The following is a 20,474-nucleotide window of genomic DNA, read 5'->3' as shown; positions in this document are numbered from 1 at the left end:
AAAAGGCTTCTCTTCAAAATAATCAGCAAAAGCAAGGCTGGAGGTGTGGCTCAAATGGTGGAGTGAGCGAAGCACCTGTGAGTGTGACGCAACCTGAGTACAGCACAAAAATCCAAAACAATAATGAACTGAAAAAAAAAAACCAATAGTGAATTGTGAGTCTTTACAAAATACATAAAAGCATGTAAGTCAGCAAAGAATACACGGAGTTCAAGTGTTCTAATGTCTTTTTAATTTCAAAGATGCCTTTGGCTCAATTAAAACTCAAAACCTATAATCCTAACTACTTGGTAGGCACAAACCAGGAAACTGAAGTTCCGGGTAAGCCCAGATATTAAAATCTGAGACACGCCATCTCAACCAATGTTGTAGTATTTCTATGTTGTCCTAGCTGGGGGGTAGCACAAAGTCTGGGTGCAGTGACACCACCTGTCATCTTCAGACACACAGGAAACACACGGGGTTCCCAGCCCATAATGTGAGGCCATACCTTGAAAATAGCCACTGCAAGGAAGGAGTTGGAGTTAGAGTTTGAGAAGGAGAAGACCCGCCTAGCAAATGTGAAATCTTGAGTTCAACCTCAAAAACTGCCAAAAACCCAACAAAACAAGCCAGACACAGGGGGCACGTGCGTGACAGCCTCACTACTTAGAAGGCTGGGGTGGGACGACTGCAGCTGATGTTGTTCTGTTGTTGTTTTTGCCAGTCCTGGGGCTTGAACTAAAGGCCTGGGCACTGTCCGTGGGCTTTCACTGTCAAGGCTAGCACTCTACCACATGAGCCACAGCACCACTTCTGGCTTTTTCTGTGTATGTGGTACCTAGGAATTGAACCCAGGAATTGAATGGTGCCTGCCAGGTGAACGCTCTACCACTAGGCTACACTTCCGGCCCTGAGGATTGCAACTGAAAGCCAGTCCAAGTGGGGAGGCTCATGAGAATCCTGTACCGACTTAACCAGCAAAAAGTTGGAAGTAGAGGTGTGGCTCAAGAGACACAGCGCCATCCTTGAGTAACAAAGCAAAGGGAAAATGACTACAACTTGTGGGTGGGGATGGCAAGGAAAAACTGGGAGAGAGTGAGGGAAGGGGTGACGTTGTCCAAAAAGAAATGTGCTCATTACCTGACTTACGAACTGTAAACCCCTCTCTATATCACCTTTGTAATAACAATAACATTTTTTTAAAGTCTGCACGCACCCCCTTTAATGATTCTTGTATTCTAATAACTTTCATGTCAATTCCTAAAAACAAATGGTAAAGGCAGAGCCCGGGTCATGAGTTCAAGTCCCGGTATTGGCACAATAAATAAATGCTTCAAACTGGTCAAGAGGATGATTAGATAATATAAAATTTAGATATCTAAAAGAGAGAAAAAAAGGAGAAACAAAAGAAATTAATACATCAGGTACAAAGTACTTTTCTCCCCCCTACTTTTGGAGGTATTGAGGTTTGAAACGAGAGACTGTTGCCTGCAAGTGCTTTCCTAAGCAAAGCACACATCATGCCCCCTTTATTTTTCAGATAAGGTTTTATTTTGCCTGCTTGCTCTCAGACCTCCATGTTCCCATCTCTGCTTCCCTCATACCTGGGATTCTAAATGTGAGCCACCAGGCTTAGCTTTATTTTTTTGAGGGACAGCCTACCCCTGCTCTTTTTTTTTGGAGGGGGGAAGTGGTTTAGACTGGTTTCAAACCACGATCCTCCTGTTTTTGTTTCCCAAGTACCAGGGATTATAGATGTGAATTACTGTATCTGACTTGCAAAATTTTTATTTGCTGTTGTTTTTGTGCCAGTCCTGGAGCTTGAATTCAGGGCCTGCCTGCTGTCACCGAGCTTTGTTTTCCTCACGACTGGAGCTCTAACACTTGGGCCACAGCTCTACTTGCAGCTTTTTGGAAGTGAATTAATGACAAGAGTCTTACAGACTTTCCTGCCCAGGCTTGGCTTTGAACAGCAATCTTTAGATCTCAGTTTCCTGAATAGCTGGGATTACAGGCATGAGCTACTGGTATCTAGCACAAAGTAGTTTTCAAGATGGTAGATTTAAATGCTCCAGGTACAAGTTGAAAGCCTTACAAAATTTCTAACTGCTATCCGTAGGAGAGACACTGAAAATATAAGTGATAAAAATTGAATTAAAAGGAAAGGAAATATCTTGAGAATGCAAACCAAAAGAAAGCTTTTGTAGCTCAGAAAACATCATTAGACCAAGCACACTTTTAAGGAAGAAAGCGTTGTTAACAGATAATGAAGGTTCCTCTGTTCTCAGGAGTTAGGCTCAAGATTTATGTGAAAACTTGTTTAACAAAGCCTTAAGATGGTATCACATGGAACAAGAGTTGAGAGATGACAAAGACAACAATATAAATTTCCATTCACAGGGAAGACACATCTCCACACACACACTCTGCATGTGTAATCACAGAGTGAACATGGTTTCAAGTGTTTGAATCCCATATTAAATCTGTGCCTCTATATGAAGATTGAGCAGGCTTTCTCTTCCAGCCAGCTGTTAGCAGCATGGCAGGCTACACACATGCATCACTCTGATGGAAAGTAGGCTAGTCTCCCCGCTTGTGAGTTTACAGCAACCTCTAGTACTGTGTGTGTGTGTGTGTGTATGTGTGTGTGTATGTGTGTGTATGTGTGTGTGTGTGTGTATATGTGTGTGTGTGTATGTGTGAGTGTGTGTGTGTATGTGTGTGTGTGTGTGTGTGTGTGTGTTGGTTATTCTAAGTAACTTTCCAGCTGCCATTTTCCTAGTACCCAGGGCATGTGGCTATGCTCTGGGGCCTGCTTTCTCCACTGGGAGGAAATACCAGGGCTCTAAGCTTTGGCCTGAATACTCAGCTGGGGCAAGGACTCTCAGTATGCCTGTTTGAGGCAAGCCCGTCACTCCTCTAGCTGTCTGCATTGAGGTACCAGAATGTTTGCAGGCTGGAGTCCCTGTCTTTGTTTTCTCTCCTCTGTCCTCAGGCAAGGTGGGTTTCAGGGTTGCAGCCTAAGAAGCGTGTGACTTCTTTTAAAATCTGGTGGCTGTTATTTTTGACATGAATTCATCTGTGACTATACCTAGCATTGTTCTAGGAACTGGATTTGTGGATGTGAATAAAATGAAACCCTCAACTTCATGTGCCTTTCAGCTTTCTGTGAGACAGCAGACAATGACCACTTATGTATCATATTTATACTATACATCATGCATTATATATATTTATATAGGGACAGAGAATGATAAATGCTATGAAGAAAAATAAAAAGCTGATGGGCTAGAGTGTAGCTCAGTGCTAAACACATGCATGGATGAAGCCCACACAAATTGTGAGTGTGCGTGCATAAATCCTGAGTAAATGATAAAGGGTAATAATAACAAAGGGCAGTGATGCTAGGATAGGAAGGTCTCGTTCTCGCTCTCCTTTTTGATGCTGGTTCTGGGGATTAAACTCAATGCCTTGACACTGTCCCTGAGGTTTTTTGCTCAAGGTTAGTGCTCTACCACTGGAGCCACAGCTCCCGGGCTTTCCTGCCCACATTGGGGGATGGTGAGTTCTGAGCACCAGTATTCTACCACTTGAGCTGTGCTCTCAGCCCTGTTTAGTTTGGAGATAGTCTCCCAGACTTTAGTGCCTGGGTGGGGTTTGACCTTAGCCCTCAGATCTCTGCCTCTTGAGTACTAGAATTACAAGCCCCGCTTGGTTTTTTGAAATGGAACTTGTCACTGACTTTTCCCAGGTTGGCCTTGAATCTCAGTCTTCCTGAATAGCTGGGATTATAGGCATGAACCACGGTACCTGGTCCCAGAGATTTGGCTCTTATTCTAATACTGTGTAAAGTCATTCGAAGATTTTGAGCAAAAGAATAAAATGATAAGATTTGTATTCTAATAGGATCTATCTCCTGCTAACCAAGGCGTAAAATATATACTACAGAGTGGAAGCAAAAGACTACAGTAGAGGTAGAGAGAATCTGTGATGTTTAGATACAGCAAATGCTTTGAAGATAGAACTGATAAAATGTTAATGGATTGATTTGGGGTATGCAGCTGGAGCCAAAAGTTTTTGGGTTTTAGCCTAGACAGCTAATTAAATAAAAGTACCAGCATTCAGCTTTAGATTTCAGAGAAATGGTTAATTTCCAGATTCTTGTGATCTGCAGGTCTCTAGTAACTGCAACTTGGAGTTATCCTTTCTTAGGGACATGTGTAGGGAAAGGGGAAAAGACAGAAGAAATAAAGTTGTTCTTAAGTAATTTATTAGATTTTTCAGTGGTTAAAAAAAAAGTAGGTTAGTTGATGCCTGTAATCCTAGCTACTCAGGACAGTGAGGTCTGAAGATTATAGTTCGAAACCACTCTGGGCAGACAAAGCTATGAGATGCTTATCTCCGATTAACTAGCAAAAAGCTGGAAGTGCCAACCTTGAATGAAAAAGCTAAAGAATAGCTCACAGTCCCTGAGTTCAAGCCCCAGTACTGCTGTACTAGCGTGCGCACGCGCGCGCGCACACACACATACACACACACACACACACACACACAGTCATCTAAGCCTACTTATACACACTATGATTTCAGAAGAAAAAATTTCTCATGCCAGCAAGTCCCTCAATTTCTATTGCTTCGAATTTTATGAATTTAAATCAAAGTAATCTCTTACACAACTAGACACAGAGAGTTTAAAATGTAAATAGCTCGAGAAATATTCTGTGTATGATTTTTTTTTTCGGCAAAATGCAACAGAGCAGGGAGTGGGAGAGGGAAATGGGGACAAAACATGAGAAGGGGTAGGGATGATTGTGAAGTAATGCATCTTCTGTCTGGCGAATATAACGTAACCTGTCTAATAATTACAATAAAAAAGAAAAAATGCCACAGCAGTTGAAGGTGAGTTTTTACAGTGCAGAAAAGGTAGTCAATGTCAACAGAAAGAATATAGAGAAAACAAAGATTTCTCAGTTTTCCTTGGCAGTGCTGTTTATCATAATGACGTGTTTTTGTAATTTTGTCGTTGTTGTTTAGTTTATGCTTGTGCTGGGATGTGAACTCGGGGCCTGAGGACTTAGCACAAGGCTAGAGTTCCACCACATGAGCCACAGGGCCACTTCTGGCTTGCATTTTTTTAAACGTATTGAACAGTGATGTATGAGGGGTTGCAATTCTATAGTCAGGTATGGAGTATATTTCTTTTTGAGCAGTGTCATCCCATTCCTCATTCTCTCCCCGTTTTCCCCTTCTGGCTCTCCCCCCCCGCCAGGCCCCAAGTTGTATAGTTTATTTCCAACTTAATATCTAATAAGCATCACTGCTAACTTGATTCAACTTTTTTCATTTCCAGCTTTTTGAGTAGTTTATTGGGAGATGAGTCACATGGGCTTCCCTTCCCAGGCTGGCTTTGAACCGTAATCCTTAGATCTCAGTCCCCCGAGTAACTAGGATTACAGGCATGAGCCACCAACACCCAACATTGCAGACTATTTTAACAACAACACAATCTGCTGGGCATGTGACTTCCATAACATTCTAATCTACATCTCTCTTCCTCCAGCTCCACTGGGTGAAGTGCTGCTCATCTTCTGGGAATAAATGTCTCATGCCAAGAGATTCTGCCATGTGCCCTGGGCCAAGTGACCGAGACCAAACTCTCCAAAACTGTAAGCAAAAACAATTGTCTTGTTTTTAAGTTGTTCTCTCAGGTAGTTTGGAGATAGCTATGTAACAGTGACTGAATACTTGCAAGTACTTTTTCGCAAAAATTTGTGAAACTTAATGTGTCTTAGTGTGTATCAGGTAGCTAAAAGAAAACGCTCATTTATGGCATGATTGAATAAAACCTCATACAAGTGTGACTGTAAAATGCCAATAAACAGTTGCTGATAGCCCCTTGGCACTTTGTCATTGACAATTTTGTGGTTTGGTTTGAAGTGCGCTTGGCCTTATAATGTTGCTCATTAATGGTTGCTGCATGAAAGATTTTTATCAAAACTTTTGCTCAGTAGCACAGAAATAAAGGGGTCAACAAGTATTCATGACATAGAGGATAAATATAATGGGGGATTATTGTTGAAAATAACAGGAAAAACTTTCGATGGTTAAAAATGGTTATATTTCCTTTTAGACTATTTCCTGAGATAGTAAGGAAAACGTTCAAAATGATCCAGTGGTTTGTGTTTCAGTTCATTTGTCTCCAGTCACAAGTACACTGCATGAAGAATTCTGAAGTGTGTCTAAAGTAACAGTAGACACCATTGCCTAGATTAAGCAGTAGTGAATGATTTGAATGGCACAGGGACTGAGGTTATATATCACAGGAACTTATGGAATATACTGGCAAATTTAAGATTGGTTTGTTACTAGATTTTAAATCAGACTACTAAATTCTTACTAGTGGGTCAATATTGTTCTCTACTGAAATAATGCATTATCTGGCATATTTCCTGCCATTTTCAATCATTTTATCTTTTCATAATTGTTATTATACAGGTAACTTTAATCCTGTTGGTATGTTGTTGGTATGTTATCATTGTTTTGTAAGGCAGGGACTCCCAATATAGTCCAAGTTGGCCTCAGACACATGGTCCTGCTGCCTCATCTGGCATTACAGGCATGCACAGCCACATCCAGCCATCCTGCTGTTTTGGCTTAACATTATGATATGCATGTTTGTCTACATCATTGAATTTTAATGGCTACTTAATCATCTATAGCATAGTTACACTTTAAGTTCCTTAAGGTTATTATTCTGTTTCCCACTACAGAATAACACTGTGGAAAACAGCTTTTTACCTAAATCGTTGTCATAAACTTTGGATTACTTTCTGAGTGAATAATTGGTAGTTTAAGACTACATTTTTTTTAAAAGCTGCTCCTAAGATGCTGTGACACCACTTTCCAGAAAAGTTGTTTTCAAAATTTTACCTGAGAGCTATGAATAAAATAATTGGATTTGGGGCAGTAGTTCTAACAAAGTACTTTTGTCTTTGCGGGTGGGGGGGAACCTGGAAAATGGGTACTCAAAAATATTAGGGTTCTTACATCATATTTCCAACATCAGACATTCTAAGTCATTACGAGAAAGACGAAACACAATTAGAAAGAAATTGGCATTGTAAATCATACATTCGTTGATGTATCAGAAGCTCTTCAGGAAACTAAGTTTACCAACACTATTAAAAAACTCAAATGTGTTAAGAGATTCAGAATATTCATTTTGATTAGAAAAATCTCGGGTTTTTTTAGTGGCGCATGATTTCATGATATTTAATGGGAAATAATATAATTGTAGGTATTCATCCATTATTCAGTTATGAAATCAATTTGTTTTCCATGACCAAGTACTGAAAAATGGACTTGGTGAGGGACAGTACCCATCTGTGACATTGTGTGTATATGTGTGTGTCTACTACGTAACCTACTGCTGTAGGATGTGATTACAGAAAGTCTGCAATTTGGAATTAGTCTGATCTTGGTTTGAAGCTAGGTTCTTTGTTATTTTTGCTGGTTCTCTACTTTTTTTTCTGGTTTGATCCATTTGTTAAAAGAAGAAAGTGAGGCCACGCCTTCTTGCTGTGTGTGTGTTCACGTTTGTGTATGTGTTTATGTATGCGTGTATGCAGAGTAGAAATCAGGCAAAATACTTAAAAACTCAGAGATATACAAACAATTTCTCTATTTTCCCAAGTGCTGTCCTCCATATATTACCTCAGTAATGAAAGGAAAGCTGTTCCGCTGACGACTACCTTACTCCGCATTCTACTTGAAAAAAGCGCCTCCCCCGGTCTTCTGCCCACGGAGTCTTTTTGTTTAATATTTCTGGTACTGGGGTTCGAGTTTGGGGCCTTATCCCCGTGCATAGCCGCGTCTCCGCTCCCACATCAGTGTTTTGCTGCCTAAGTGGAGACCGAGCGTTCAGGACCCGTCCCGCCCGCGGGGACCCCGCCGTCCCCGGGCTCTTCCAGCTCGGCTGGCAGGCTCGCGCCACGAGCGCCAGCTCCAGTTCGCGCACAGCCAGCGCTCCTTCCCGTCTCCCACTGATCCCACGTCTCTCTAATTGTCCGGGTATCACAAACTTTCAAAGGTCCTTTAGTTCCCCGCCCGCCCGGGCGCGGGTGCAGCGCAGCCGCGCGCTCTCCTCCGGGCTCGGGCCAGCGAGGCCGGCCTGAAGTCCGGTCTCCGGCGGCCTAAGTGGAGCGAGCGAGCGGAGAAAGCACTTCACGCGAGGACGGTGGAAGATTAGACGCCTTCCCCGCCCCTCTCGGGGCCTCTCGGGGCGGGCGCTGGGCGGTGCGGAGGTCGGGCGCGGGGCTCGCGGGCCCGGCGGGCACGCACGCGCCGGCCTGAGAGCCCTTCTCCCCAGCTGGATCCTCGCTGCGTCCCGGCGCGGGATCGATACGGAGCGCGGACGTGCTCCCTCCGTCGGCTAGGGCGCGGGGCCGTGGACTTAGCCTTCCGTCCCGCCGCGGCAGCGGCCGGCAGCTTGTCAGCTCAGTACGCGGCCGCGGACGTTCATCCCTCCCCGGCGGACTCCTACCGGGCTGCTGCCACGGGTCCCCCATCCTTGCATGGGGTGGAAGCGGGGCTCAGTTTGGGGGGTACGGTCAGTTGTCTGTCCCTGCGGACGGGGCTTCCTAACTGTCCAGGCCGTGGCTTTGGTCGTCTCTGCCCACGATAGGTTGGGGGCGCACGGGGACGGGGTGGGGGTGGGCCGGGCGAGACGCCGAGGCCAGCCGGACCCGGGTGCGTGCGCCGCCCGCCACGCCGCCTACACCACCCACGCGGTGGGGCCCCGCGGAAGCCCCGCCCCCGGGCCCGCGCTCACTCCTGATTGGCCGGCTCGGCCGGGAGGCGGCTCGGCGTGGGGCGGGCCAGCGTCTCAGCTATAAAGGCCGCCCTGGCATGAGCGCCCAGCGAAGCTTCGGCGGCTCCCGCTTTCGCCCACTCCCTGCCTCCCCGCCCACCTTCCCGTTTCTCCGGGCGGCCGAAGACTCCTGATCCGCCATGCCGAAGGGCTTCTTGGTGAAGCGGACTAAGCGGACAGGCGGTTCTTACAGAGTTCGCCTACCGGAACGGGGCTTCCCACTGCCGGGTCCCCTGGTGGCACCGCCCGGCCCCGATGTCTCCCTGCTCTGTGCCGAGAGGGCAGCGTCCCCCACCCAGGAGGAAACTGCAAAAGAGCTGAGGAGCGAGGCGGCGCAGGAGCTGTCGGGGCTACCCTGTCGGGCGGTCGGGGTGAGCCTGGCGGCGGGCGGGCGGGAAGGTGTGGAGTGGAGCGCCAATGGGAGGGAGGGCCCCGGGCCCAGCCCCGCCAAGCCTGCGGGTGCTGAGCTGCGCCGCGCCTTCCTGGAGCGCTGCCTCCGCTCACCGGTCAGCGCCGAGTCCTTTCCCGGGGGCGCCGCCGCCCTGGCCACTTTTTCCTGCTCGGTGGCGCCCGTCGCCGCCCCGACCTCGGGGGAGCAGTTTCTGCTGCCGCTGCGGGCGCCGTTCCCCGAGCCTGCGCTCCAGCTGGACCCCGCTCCACTCTCGGCCGCCCTGCACGGCCTGAAGCGGCCGGTGGGCAGCGAGCGCCGCGCCAAGGGGCCCGCAGGCGGCTCGCCCGGCCCCGCCGCTCCCACGGCGGCGGGGATCAAGAAGCCAAAGGCCATGCGGAAGTTGAGCTTTGCAGACGAGGTGACCACGTCCCCGGTGCTGGGCCTGAAGATCAAGGAAGAGGAGCCCGGGGCGCCTTCCCGGGCACAGGCGGGCAGCCGCACGCCGCTGGGCGAGTTCATCTGCCAGCTGTGCAAGGAGCAGTACGCCGACCCCTTCGCGCTGGCCCAGCACCGCTGCTCCCGCATCGTGCGCGTCGAGTACCGCTGCCCCGAGTGTGACAAGGTCTTCAGCTGCCCCGCCAACCTCGCCTCCCATCGGCGCTGGCACAAGCCCCGTCCCGTCACAGCCACCAGCGCCTCCGCAGACGGGAAGCCGCCGCCCTCATCGTCTGCGTCCTGCGCCGACTCCGGGCACCTGGCGCCATTCCTGGCCGAGGGGAAGGAGAACAGCCGGGCGGAGCGGACTGCGGATCAGCACCCGAAGGCGGAGGACAGCTCCGGGGACAGTCAGCACCAGGACAGCGACAGCGCTCCGCGCCAGGGCTTCCAGGTGCTGGCACACCCGGAGCCCCAAGTACTGCAGGCTCCGTACACCGAGGGGGTGCTGGGTCATCGAGTGCCCGGGCCGAGCAGCGGTGCGGGGTGCTCGGAGATCTTCGTGTGCCCATACTGCCACAAAAAGTTTCGCCGCCAAGCCTATCTGCGCAAGCACCTGGGCACTCACGAGGCGGGCTCGGCGCGCGCGCTTCTCCCCAGCTTCGGATCGGAACGCGGGCCCCCCCTGGCCTTCGCTTGCCCGCTGTGCGGGGCCCATTTCCCTTCGGCAGACATCAGGGAGAAGCACCGGCTGTGGCACGCGGTCCGCGAGGAGCTGCTCCTGCCGGCTCTGTCGGGGGCTCCCCCCGAGGCGCCGGGGCCTGGAGGGGCGGCGGAAGGGGGTGCTCAGCAGATTTTCTCCTGCAAGCACTGCTCGTCCACGTTCTTCAGCTCCCCGGGCTTGACCCGGCACATCAATAAATGCCACCCCTCGGAAAGCCGGCAAGTGCTGCTGCTGCAGATGCCCCTGCGGCCCGGCTGCTGAGCCCGCCCCGGCCATTTCCCGACTGGCCTTGGAGGAAACAGCTCGCGGGAGACTTGGTGGGGTTTCTCGGCAAGTTCCTCTCCCAGGCTTTTCCTCCTAAAACTCTGCCAGTCGTTTTTCCGCCAGAGGAGCGGACAGAGAAAAGTAAAACCCCTCTCTAGAACAGGTATGTATATTGTGCAAGACAGACATTCACGGTCAAGGTCAAGTCAGCTTTAAATCCACCTCGCCTTTCCCAGTAAAATAGGATTGTTTTCCCCGCAAAACTCTGGAGACCCTAACGAATCCTATGATTTGTAATTCCTATGGAAAGTCGCAGTGGATGTGTGCATGTCTCCGTCAGTGGTTAACCAAAGTGAGAGGCCATCAATATTTTCCTTTCCGACTTGTCATCACAGGCGCCTCTGTAGTTTCTGTCTCAATAGGTCAGACATCTTGCTTTGTATATTCTGTGAATTAAACGTTGTGATTGGTGCCAAACACAGGAGGGGAATACTCAAGATCTGGATTCATGGCAAGACAGTGAAGAGAGTGGCTGCTGCTCCGTGGGGATTTGAGAATCTCTCGTGAGTCTTTTCGTAGTTACATGTATTCATCCATTCTGTGTTTGGAGGTGGGGAGGGGCCGCTTTTCTGGAAGGAGTCGGGACACCCTCTAAATTCTTCATGGCTATGTTGTGTGCAGCATTCAGGAAGCTACTTTAAATCTTTAAAAAAGCGATGTAGCTTTTTGGAAATAGAACACTTTTTTTCATCCTGAAGTTTGAGTGTTTTACTAGTTTCACCCAAATGCGTGTTTGTTGTAAATCTCATATTGTAAATTATATATTATACATTAAGCAGTTCAAACTGAGGTGTTAAGATACAGTGCATTATGGATCTGAATGGCAACTTCCTCAGTATTCTATATTTTCTTCTCAGCGGCAAATTTTGAATACACTCTGTAACCTTCCCCTAATGGCCAGTGTGTAATACTGGCTGAGCACTGCTTGACAAATAGCTCAGATTTGTAAGATGCTTACCACCAAATAAATGTACATAGACTATGCTTTTTTGTTTTGTGTCGTAAGAATCCGTTGAATACGTGTTTTCAAAACTACATCTCTTATTTTCCCTATGCCAGTATTTTTAGACACAGCCACCCATTTAGACAAAATACAAAGACAAGGGATATTACATTTTGCAAATGAATATAATGGTTCAGGAATGCCATGGGATATTTTCCTTTGAAATCTACCTGCACAGATTGAAGCTACAAAAAGAAACTATATGTACTGTTCTTCAAAAGACACTCTCCACAACAAAGTTTGCTTCAGTTATTTGACAAAAATGAATACCAATAGTGCTAATTTCACTATTACAAGGTGGCATTTACTTGCCATTTTATCTTGTAACTGCAATACTTTAGATGTTCATTTTAAAAAGAGAAAGCATCTTAGAAATATGTAAGCAGTTAAGTTTGTTTCTCTTTAATAATTCATCTTGGCTGTCTATATTGTTTAACCTGTTCCAAGGGACTCCAGTTGTCTTTTTTTCTATTTAATAACCTGTCACAGGAATTTAAGTCTTCAAAACCCCACAAAACAGGTGCACAGTAACTTAAAAGTTGTTTTAGAAAAAAAAATTGTATAGTTTTATTCCTGAGGATGTGGAATTTCAGGAACAGCTAAGATAAATTGAATGCTTTAACCAAAGTGTGTTAAAGTTTCCAGCCAGCCTTTTTGAAATGTAAGATTTTGTGTTTCTAATGACTGTGGTAGGATCTGAAAATAAGTTGGAGTGTGCCCTGCAAATGGGATTTACCTTCACTTTTCAGGATTAGGTTTAGGCTTTAGAGTCCCATCAGACAGCCCTGCTTATTAAATCTGAAAATATATGAAACAAGACAAATTAAGAATATTTTTATTGTGTTGTTAAATACCATGTCATCTCTTTTCATCTCCCCCACTACAAATTTGTAGACACTACATGAATAATACATAATTTATATGCTATGGGTGCCAGTATGATGTATTTCACACATGCAGTTGGTGCCAATGACATGCTACATTTCCTTAGGAGATGGCCATCCAAAACAAAACACAAGCAGCTAATCTGCTAGAGGAAAACACTTCTGGTGGGCGGAGTGTAATCAACTTGCACCTGTGGCTTTATTATTCCCAATATTAGATTTAATTTTAAGACTTCCAGCTCACATTCTCGTTTTAGTAATACACATAATTTAAGATATTTATATCAGAAAAGTATTTTTCTCCTGCCCACCATTTGTTTTTTGGTACTTTAGATAAAATATAGATAGACCAAGATCTGCAACAACAAAGGGCCAAAATCTCAAATAGCATATAATGGTGATACCACTTAAAAAGCAGAACATTAGAAAATTGTTTGGAAGGTAAACAGATCAAATTTCAGTAGTGATTTTTCTCATTATTGGCTATGTCATGGTGTCACTTACACAGCCGAAAAATGAAACACTGCCTTGGAAAGTAGTTCATGCTAAATCCTTTAGGTTGGAATTTTACTACATGACCATATACTGAATGTTTTTATTTTGTAGGATAAATAATCTATACATACCCTATATATTAACAGGTTTGCAACAGGCTAACATTGCTCTAACTGTATAAATGTTTAAACTTAATTTTACATTTGTAAGGATGGGAGAGAACTCAATGGTAGAGTGATTGCCTAGCATGCTTGAGACTCAGGTTTGATCCCAGGAATCAACCAAGAAAAAAAAGTTTGCATTTGCAAAAGATTATATTTATTGAGCCATGAAGCTGCACTGGGGCACAATAAATAAAAAGAGACTCTCTCTCCAATTATGCTTTGGCCCAATATTAATCATGAAATTAAGTGTAAAACTATTTAGACATAATTCTCTGGGCAGGTAGTGAGTATACCCCCTCAAAATATGGTAGCTTACAGCATGGGGGAGGAAAAGAATTGATTTAAATAGCCCAAATCTAAAAAGTATTAAGTTACAAATTATTTAAGTCCAGTGTTTTCTCAAATGTACAGGAAAGAACATGCATATCTGGCAGACATAGAAGCCTGAAAGATTTAAAGCTATGTTCTGGCTAAGGTGGTAACTGCTGATCGTTGTTGGGCTGCGGTATCCTCAGGATTTATTGGCTGAACCAGAGGAACGGCGCAGCTTCATGGACATGCGGCTTTTGCTAGTTCGAGGAGACATTGGAGAGGCCAGGTCAGCTCCATCTACCTGCGTTGCTGGGGGAACTTCACTGGGTAGAACCTCTGGGTAGGAGCCTGTAAGAAACAGCATGAACATTAGTACAATGGTCTAGCCCTCTCATCCCATCAGAAATAACTTTCTGGACCAAGCATGCTAACTCGTAATGCGGTCTTTTGAGGAGAAAAACAAGTCCCAGACTTCCTTGTTACAACAGCTTATGAATGTATTTAAAACAAAGTGATCTGGTAGCTCATGCCATTATATCAGCAAGAAAGCACCAATCATCTCCAGAGCTAAACCCTCGAAAAAGCAATGGGAAGCAAAATTGTTTGCTAGAACAGATATCCAAAGCAAAACTGGCATGCACAGGAAGATACAGAAAGCAGGTGAGAAATGATCAATTCTATCTCTAGATTTCAGGGTATAACCAGAACAGCGTCTTCACTTCCCAGAGCAGTGGAAAACAGTTCTAAACAGTTACCTTCCGAAGAACTAGGTGTTTATGAGACCAGCTAAATGCTAGATATTTAAGTAGGGTTTTAAATGGAGTCAGATAAAGCCTGGGGAGAGAGGAGATAAGAATTCTCATCTAAATGTCAATCCGTCAAAAAAGACCAACTGACCTTAGAAATTTAGACATACTAATACAATTTCACTAAGCCAGCCAGCCTGCCTGCCTGCCTGCCTCCCTCCCTTCCTTCCTTCCTCTCTCTCTCTCTCCCATCTCTTTCTCTTTCGTGTGCCAGTACTAAAGCTTAAACTCAGGGTTTAAGTGTTGTCCTCGAGGCTTTTGCTCAAGGGCTAATGTAAACTTCTGTACTTGTACTTTTCAGTAATAGTAAGTAGATAACCAGCAGAATTGGTCAGTATAGAATTTTAAAACAAGCAAAACATACACAAACAGGATTTTTTGTGTCATTTACAAAACAGTTCTTCACTTGTATGATTCTATGAAAAGCAATACTGCCCAAACGAGTATAGCATCTCAAGTATTTACTAAACAACCGAATAAGATATTAAAAAGAATGCCTTAGGAAAACAATAAAAAATCTACAAATAAAATAGCCAAATTAAAAACTGAGTAAGGTACTTTAGTACACATTTTCTGGGTCTTAAATATGAAAAAAATTATTTGTGTCACAGGTGAAACACCATACAGGCTGTAGCCTTAAACAGACATTCCTCCATACATTGTAGGGAGTTTTTTTTTTTTCCCAAATTGGTTGGTCGTGGGGCTTGAACTCTGGGCCTAGGTGCTGTCCCTGAGCTCTTCAGCTCAGGGCTACTGCCCTACCCCTTGAGTCTCAGTACCACTTCGGTTTCTCTAGTAGTTAATTATAGATAAGAGTCTTGGTCTTGGGCTGAGTTTGGCCTAGTGGTAGAGTGCTTGCCTAGCATGCACCAAGACCTGGGTTCGATTCCTCCGTACCACATAAATAGAAAAAAAAAAACCAGAAGTGGTGCTGAGGTTCAAGTGGAAGAGCTCTAGCTTTGAGAAAATCCAAGGACAGTGCTCAGGCCGTGAGCTCACGCCCTGAGTCGCAGAGCCACTTCCCATTTTTTAGTAGTTAACTGGAGATGAGAATCTTCCTGGTCTTTAGTGTTCTGGCTGGCTTTGAAACTTGATTCTCAGTTCTCAGCCTTCTGTGTAGCTAGGATTACAGGCGTGAGCCACCGTATCCAGCTAACACCCTTCTTAAAGTAACTGCTCCAACATTTTCCTAATTGAAATGAGGTTGGTCTTCAAAGTAAATGAGGAAATATTTTGCTCAACTTTTCCCAAGGATCTGAATCCTGAGAATATGAATTCATGGCCTATTGTGGGAAGCCCTATAGATGGAAGGCAAGAGGAGGGGAAGAGCTGACGGTTTTCTGCTAATTCATACTTTATTATTCCCAGCCAACATGAGAGGCCTTCCCATGGCTGTTTACCTTGAGATGGCCAATGTTTTCTAGTGGAGGCTTTGGGAGGAAGAGAACTATCACTGCATTTCTTTCTTTTGTTGTGAATGAAGAAATGGAGTAGCGAGCAGAAGTGAGGAAACAAAAGAGAAGATAGATAGTAGATGAGAGACACAGTGAAGAATTTACAGGTGTTAACTGAGGAGCAGAGTAAAGAGTATCACTTTTTTGTCAGGAGATATAAGTGGGCATGCAATGAGTTAGGCTGATGATGTTTCACAATGGTCAATACTTTGTAAATTCAAACATTATACTCACCAACTAACAAGTTCAAACAGGAAACAAGAAAAGAAGAAAGAAGTCTATGAGAGATTCTATAAACATCTTCCTTTTAAAGTCACTGTACTGGTGGTCTGTTATCCTGTCACTTTGTCTTGACATCTCTAGATAAACTCTGCTATAATAGGAAGTTATATCCACATTAGATTTTAATTACATGTAATTACATGTAATTAAAATAATTCAGGTCCCTGGTACTTTAACTATGTTTCAATAGTTCAACAGGCAAGTGTCCAACACAGTTTTATTAGGGGATACCTAACTCAAAGGACATTTTCTCACACAATTCTTAATAAAAACATCTACATGCAAATTCATTATTTCATTCATTTCCATGTCATATTTTTCTTTTTAACTATACCTACATCCTGAAATGTTTTCCTCTCACTACTTTTAACAGCAGCAGCAAACACAGCAAGTCTTCAGATGCCTGGGCTCATAATCATAGCCGCCTCACTCAGAAACCATGTCTGCCAGCTGCTGGTGGAGCCTACCTGTAATTCTAGCTGCTCAGGAGCCCGAGATCTGAGGATTGTAGCTTGAAGCTAGCTAGCCTGAGTGGGAAAGTCTGTGCGACTCTTAGCTCCAATTAAACACCAAGAGCTGAAAGTGGAGCTGTGTGACTCAAGATGCAGAGTACTATCCCTGAGTACAAAAGCTCAGGGACGGACGGCATCCAGGCCATGAATTCAAGTCCCAGCACTGGCTGTAGGTCTCTGTATCCCCCTCAAACAGTAATTCCTCCATGTCTTCCTGACTGCCTTCAGACAACACAGTCAAATCACACTTTTTAATGTGCTACATAGTTCTCATAGTCAAGTTTTAGCAAATGATATTTATGGTATATACTCATTATATCAAAACTCCATTAACAATTTATAGTAGGGAGACTTCAATTTTAGATGTAAGGAATATAGTGACACATTTTATGTCATGTTCTATGCAGCTTAACTAGTGATCTATACTACCTGAGTCATTAAGAATATTCGTAATAACTTACGTTATTATATCCTCAATAAATTTGAAACATTTCCATGAGGTCCTATATTTATGCATAAGATGTTACACATTTCAGTGCTTACGTGGATTGTGTCTCTATCTTCATAATACAAGAACATGGACTAGACTGACAGTGGTAGATTAACTGCTATATCTAACACTTAATTAGGGGGGAGAAGGGAGGGAGGAGGGAGGGAGGAGGGAGAGAGGGAGGGAGAGGAAGAGGGAGAGGGAGCGGGAGCGCGCACACGAGTTAGCACGCTAGGTACTTGGGAGGTACAGACTTAAGTTTGAGGACAGCCTGCATAAAAAAATGTTGAGGAGACTCCCAACTTGATCGATGGCTGGGTGAGGTGGTGCCACTTGTTAACCTAAGTCATACACGAAGCACAATGGATAGATGTGTTAGCATGTGCCTGTCATTGTAGTCACATGGTAAAGCACAAATAGGATCACACTCCATGCTGGCCTGGGTATAAAGTGAGAACCTACCTCAACAATATCCAACCCCAATAGCAGCTGTTGGAATGGCTCAAGTGGCAGACTACTTGCTTAAGAAATGTGAGACACTGAGGTTAAACACCAGTACTAAAAAAAACTTTTTTTTTCAAAGAGTAGGAAAAGGATAATCCTCCAAACAAAAATCTCTTAATTTGTAAATAAGACAAATAATCGGACAATTAGTTTTTCTCTCAACAGCAAGAAGGGATGAAAAGATTCAGTGTGGTGGCTCCTGTCTACAATATTAACTACTTAAGAGAAGGACTGGGAGGGTCATGGCTTGAGTATAAAGAAGTTTGCCAAACGACAGCTAGTTGCAGTGGCACATGCCTGCCATTCCAGCTACAACAGGAGGTATAAAATAGGAGGATAAAGTCCAGTTACTTTCTCTATGGGAGAAGCAAGAACTGCTCTCAAAATGATCATTGCAAAAAGGGCCGAGGGGTAGCTCAGCAGTACAGCACCAACCTAGCAAGCACAGGCTCTGAGGTCAAACCCCAAAACTAAGGGGTAGGGGGAGACTAAATGGATAATTGTAATAGTTAGACCATGCACTCTGAAGGCAAGCAGGTGTACACTGGAATGCCAGGTTCACCAAGAACGAGGTGATTGTTTCTTAAAAAATAAAACTTCATTTTTATTACTTTTAATAGAAACAGTATGGGGCCGGGAGTTTGGCCTAGTGGTTAAAGTGCTTGCCTACCATGCACGAAGACCCGGGTTCGATTCCTTGGTACCACATACTCAAAAAAAAAAAAGCCAGAAGTGGTTCTGAGGCTCAAGTGGTAGAGCTCTAGCCTTGCGAAAAGTCCAAGGACAGTGCTCAGGCCCTGAGCTTAAGCCCAGGACTGGCAAAAAAAAAAAAAAAAAAAAAAAAAAAATAGAAACAGTATGAGGATAGAATGAGAGAATGCATGTACAGTAATTAGCATAGTGTCTGGTACTTAGTAACCCCTCAATTATCACTTAATTATTCGCATTCTAGGGCTGGGTATGGTGGTACCATACTGGGCAGGTAGGGATGAGGAGAACTGCAGTTTGAAGCCATCTTGGACAGAAAGTTAAGACCCTCTATGAAAAACAACTAAAGCAAAACAGGGCTAACAGCTAGGCTCAAGTGGCAGAGCACCTGCCTACCAGGTTTAGGGCTTAAGTTCAAAATGGAGGACCACTACCATGAATCCTCTCTCCCTGCTAAAATACAAAAACACATAAAAACATAAGTTCTGTATGAAAACAGTTTAATACAGTCTAATACTATGCCAAAAGGTTAATGTTATTTAAGGTCAGTATTATTTGCCTTTGGGTCAACAACGTAGAAGACAAATTTTCAAGTTCAAAGTACTGAACAGAACATATCCAGCTGCCCATAATTTCAAACTAATAAGCAGGATTTTTTTTTTTTTTTTGTGGGTCATGGGGCTTGAACTTGGCCTGGGCGCTGTCCCTGAGCTCTTCAGCTCAAGGCAACTGCCCTACCCTTGAGCCAAGCCCCACTTCCATTTTCTAGAGGTTATTTGGAGATAAGCGTCTCAGATCCTTTTGTGCCTGGACTGGCTTTGAACCTTAATCCTCAGATCTCAGCCTCCCAAGTAGCTAGGATTACAAGCGTGAGCCACCGGCTAAGCAGGAATGTTTTATAAAAATAATAAACTTATAAATTATGTTGTATACTGAAGGACACTTATTTTACTACTGACATTTACAAACAGTATTTACAGTATTAATAAAATACCTTTAGAGGAGCTACATTGTTTTTTCCTTTCCTTTGCTTTCATAGTACTGGGGTTTGAATTCAAGGTGTTATGCTTCCTGAATGTTTTTACCACTGAGCCAAAAACTTGTCTGCCATAGCTGGCCTTGATACCAATATTCTTAGCCTCCCAAGTGGTGAGGAGTATAGGCATGAGCTACTGGCTAAAATAGCTACCAGGCTAAAATAATTTATTTCAGATCATTGCAATAGTTGGGAAGGAGAGGAAATTTTAAAGTAACTTTTATTTACTTTTGCCAATCCTGGGGCTTAAACTCAGGGCCTGAGCACTGTCTTTGGGGATTCTCAAGGCTAGAGCTCTACCACTTGAGTCACAGCACCACTGGCTTGTCTATGTATGTGGTACCGAGGAATTGAACCCACGGCATCATGCATGCTGGGCAAGCACTCTTACCAAACTCCGGACCCTAATGTAACTTTTAAATAAGAACTGTGAATGTTAATATGTGAGTGTGACTGTAGCTAAGTAGAATTATACTACAGTACTGTGAAATACATGTAATCACTCAATCTCAAAGAAATATTAAAAAAAACCAAAAATAATAAACATATCATTAAAAAAATAAGAACACGGACATTAGGTTTTTTCCTTTTTCTTTTTGTGGTACTGGGGATTCAATTCAAAGGCCCTGTGTTTGCCAGGTAAGTATTGTTCTGCTTGAATAATGTCTCTCACTCTTGTGTTTTAGTCTTTTTTTATTTTTATTTATTTATTTATTTTTGCTAGTTCTGGGCCTTGCACTCAGGGACTGGGCACTGTCCTTGGGCTTTCTCAAGGTTAGAGCTCTACCACTTGAGCCTCAGTACCATTTCTGGCTTTTTTCTATGTATGTGGTTCCAAAGAATCGAATCCTGGTCTTTGTGAATGCTAGGCAAACACTCTACCACTAGGCTAAACTCCTAAACTTCTTGTTTTTTATTGGGCTGTTCTCACAACTAATCTTTTAATGTCTGCCCCATGAATAGCTGAATTACAGCTGTGTACCACCATGTCCATCCCACAATGGCTAAATTTTGATACTTTAGATCTCAAGAGGGAGATTTAGACAGATCTGACAATCATAAATCCTAAGCTGTTATGTATATGGTAACATAGTATTTG

At 44.3% G+C, this 20,474-nt stretch overlaps 2 protein-coding genes across 9 annotated transcripts in view; one reads left to right on the top strand and one right to left on the bottom strand.

Annotated features, from left to right (window-relative positions):
- The first annotated feature begins 8,991 nt into the window (after positions 1-8,991).
- On the top strand, positions 8,992-10,686 carry Insm2 (INSM transcriptional repressor 2). Of its 2 annotated transcripts, XM_090345465.1 has the most exons (2): positions 8,992-9,108; positions 9,190-10,686. In XM_090345465.1, the coding sequence occupies exons 1-2, from the start codon at positions 8,992-8,994 to the stop codon at positions 10,660-10,662; spliced, it is 1,590 nt and encodes a 529-aa protein (XP_090201591.1). In that variant the 3' UTR covers positions 10,663-10,686. The 2 variants fall into 2 exon arrangements, with proteins under 2 accessions (XP_090201591.1, XP_090201590.1); XM_090345464.1 differs by having other exon boundaries at positions 8,992-10,686.
- A 1,861-nt stretch (positions 10,687-12,547) lies between these two features.
- The window catches only part of Ralgapa1 (Ral GTPase activating protein catalytic subunit alpha 1), a 199,072-nt gene continuing 191,145 nt past the window's right edge, over positions 12,548-20,474 (bottom strand). For 5 of the 7 annotated variants that reach the window (XM_090345148.1, XM_090345156.1, XM_090345154.1 and 2 more), the window contains one exon: positions 12,548-13,931. In XM_090345148.1, the coding sequence (XP_090201274.1) occupies positions 13,783-13,931 (149 nt within the window). In that variant the 3' untranslated portion in view covers positions 12,548-13,782. Of the gene's footprint in view, positions 13,932-15,789; positions 15,855-20,474 lie in introns of all 7 variants that reach the window. The other 2 variants (XM_090345149.1, XM_090345151.1) reach the window with 2 other exon arrangements.

This window comes from Megascapheus bottae, chromosome 14 (assembly GCF_031878675.1).
Source record: "Megascapheus bottae isolate mThoBot1 chromosome 14, mThoBot2.hap1, whole genome shotgun sequence".
Lineage (NCBI taxonomy): Eukaryota > Metazoa > Chordata > Mammalia > Rodentia > Geomyidae > Megascapheus > Megascapheus bottae.
This window is presented reverse-complemented; position numbering and strand designations above follow the sequence as displayed.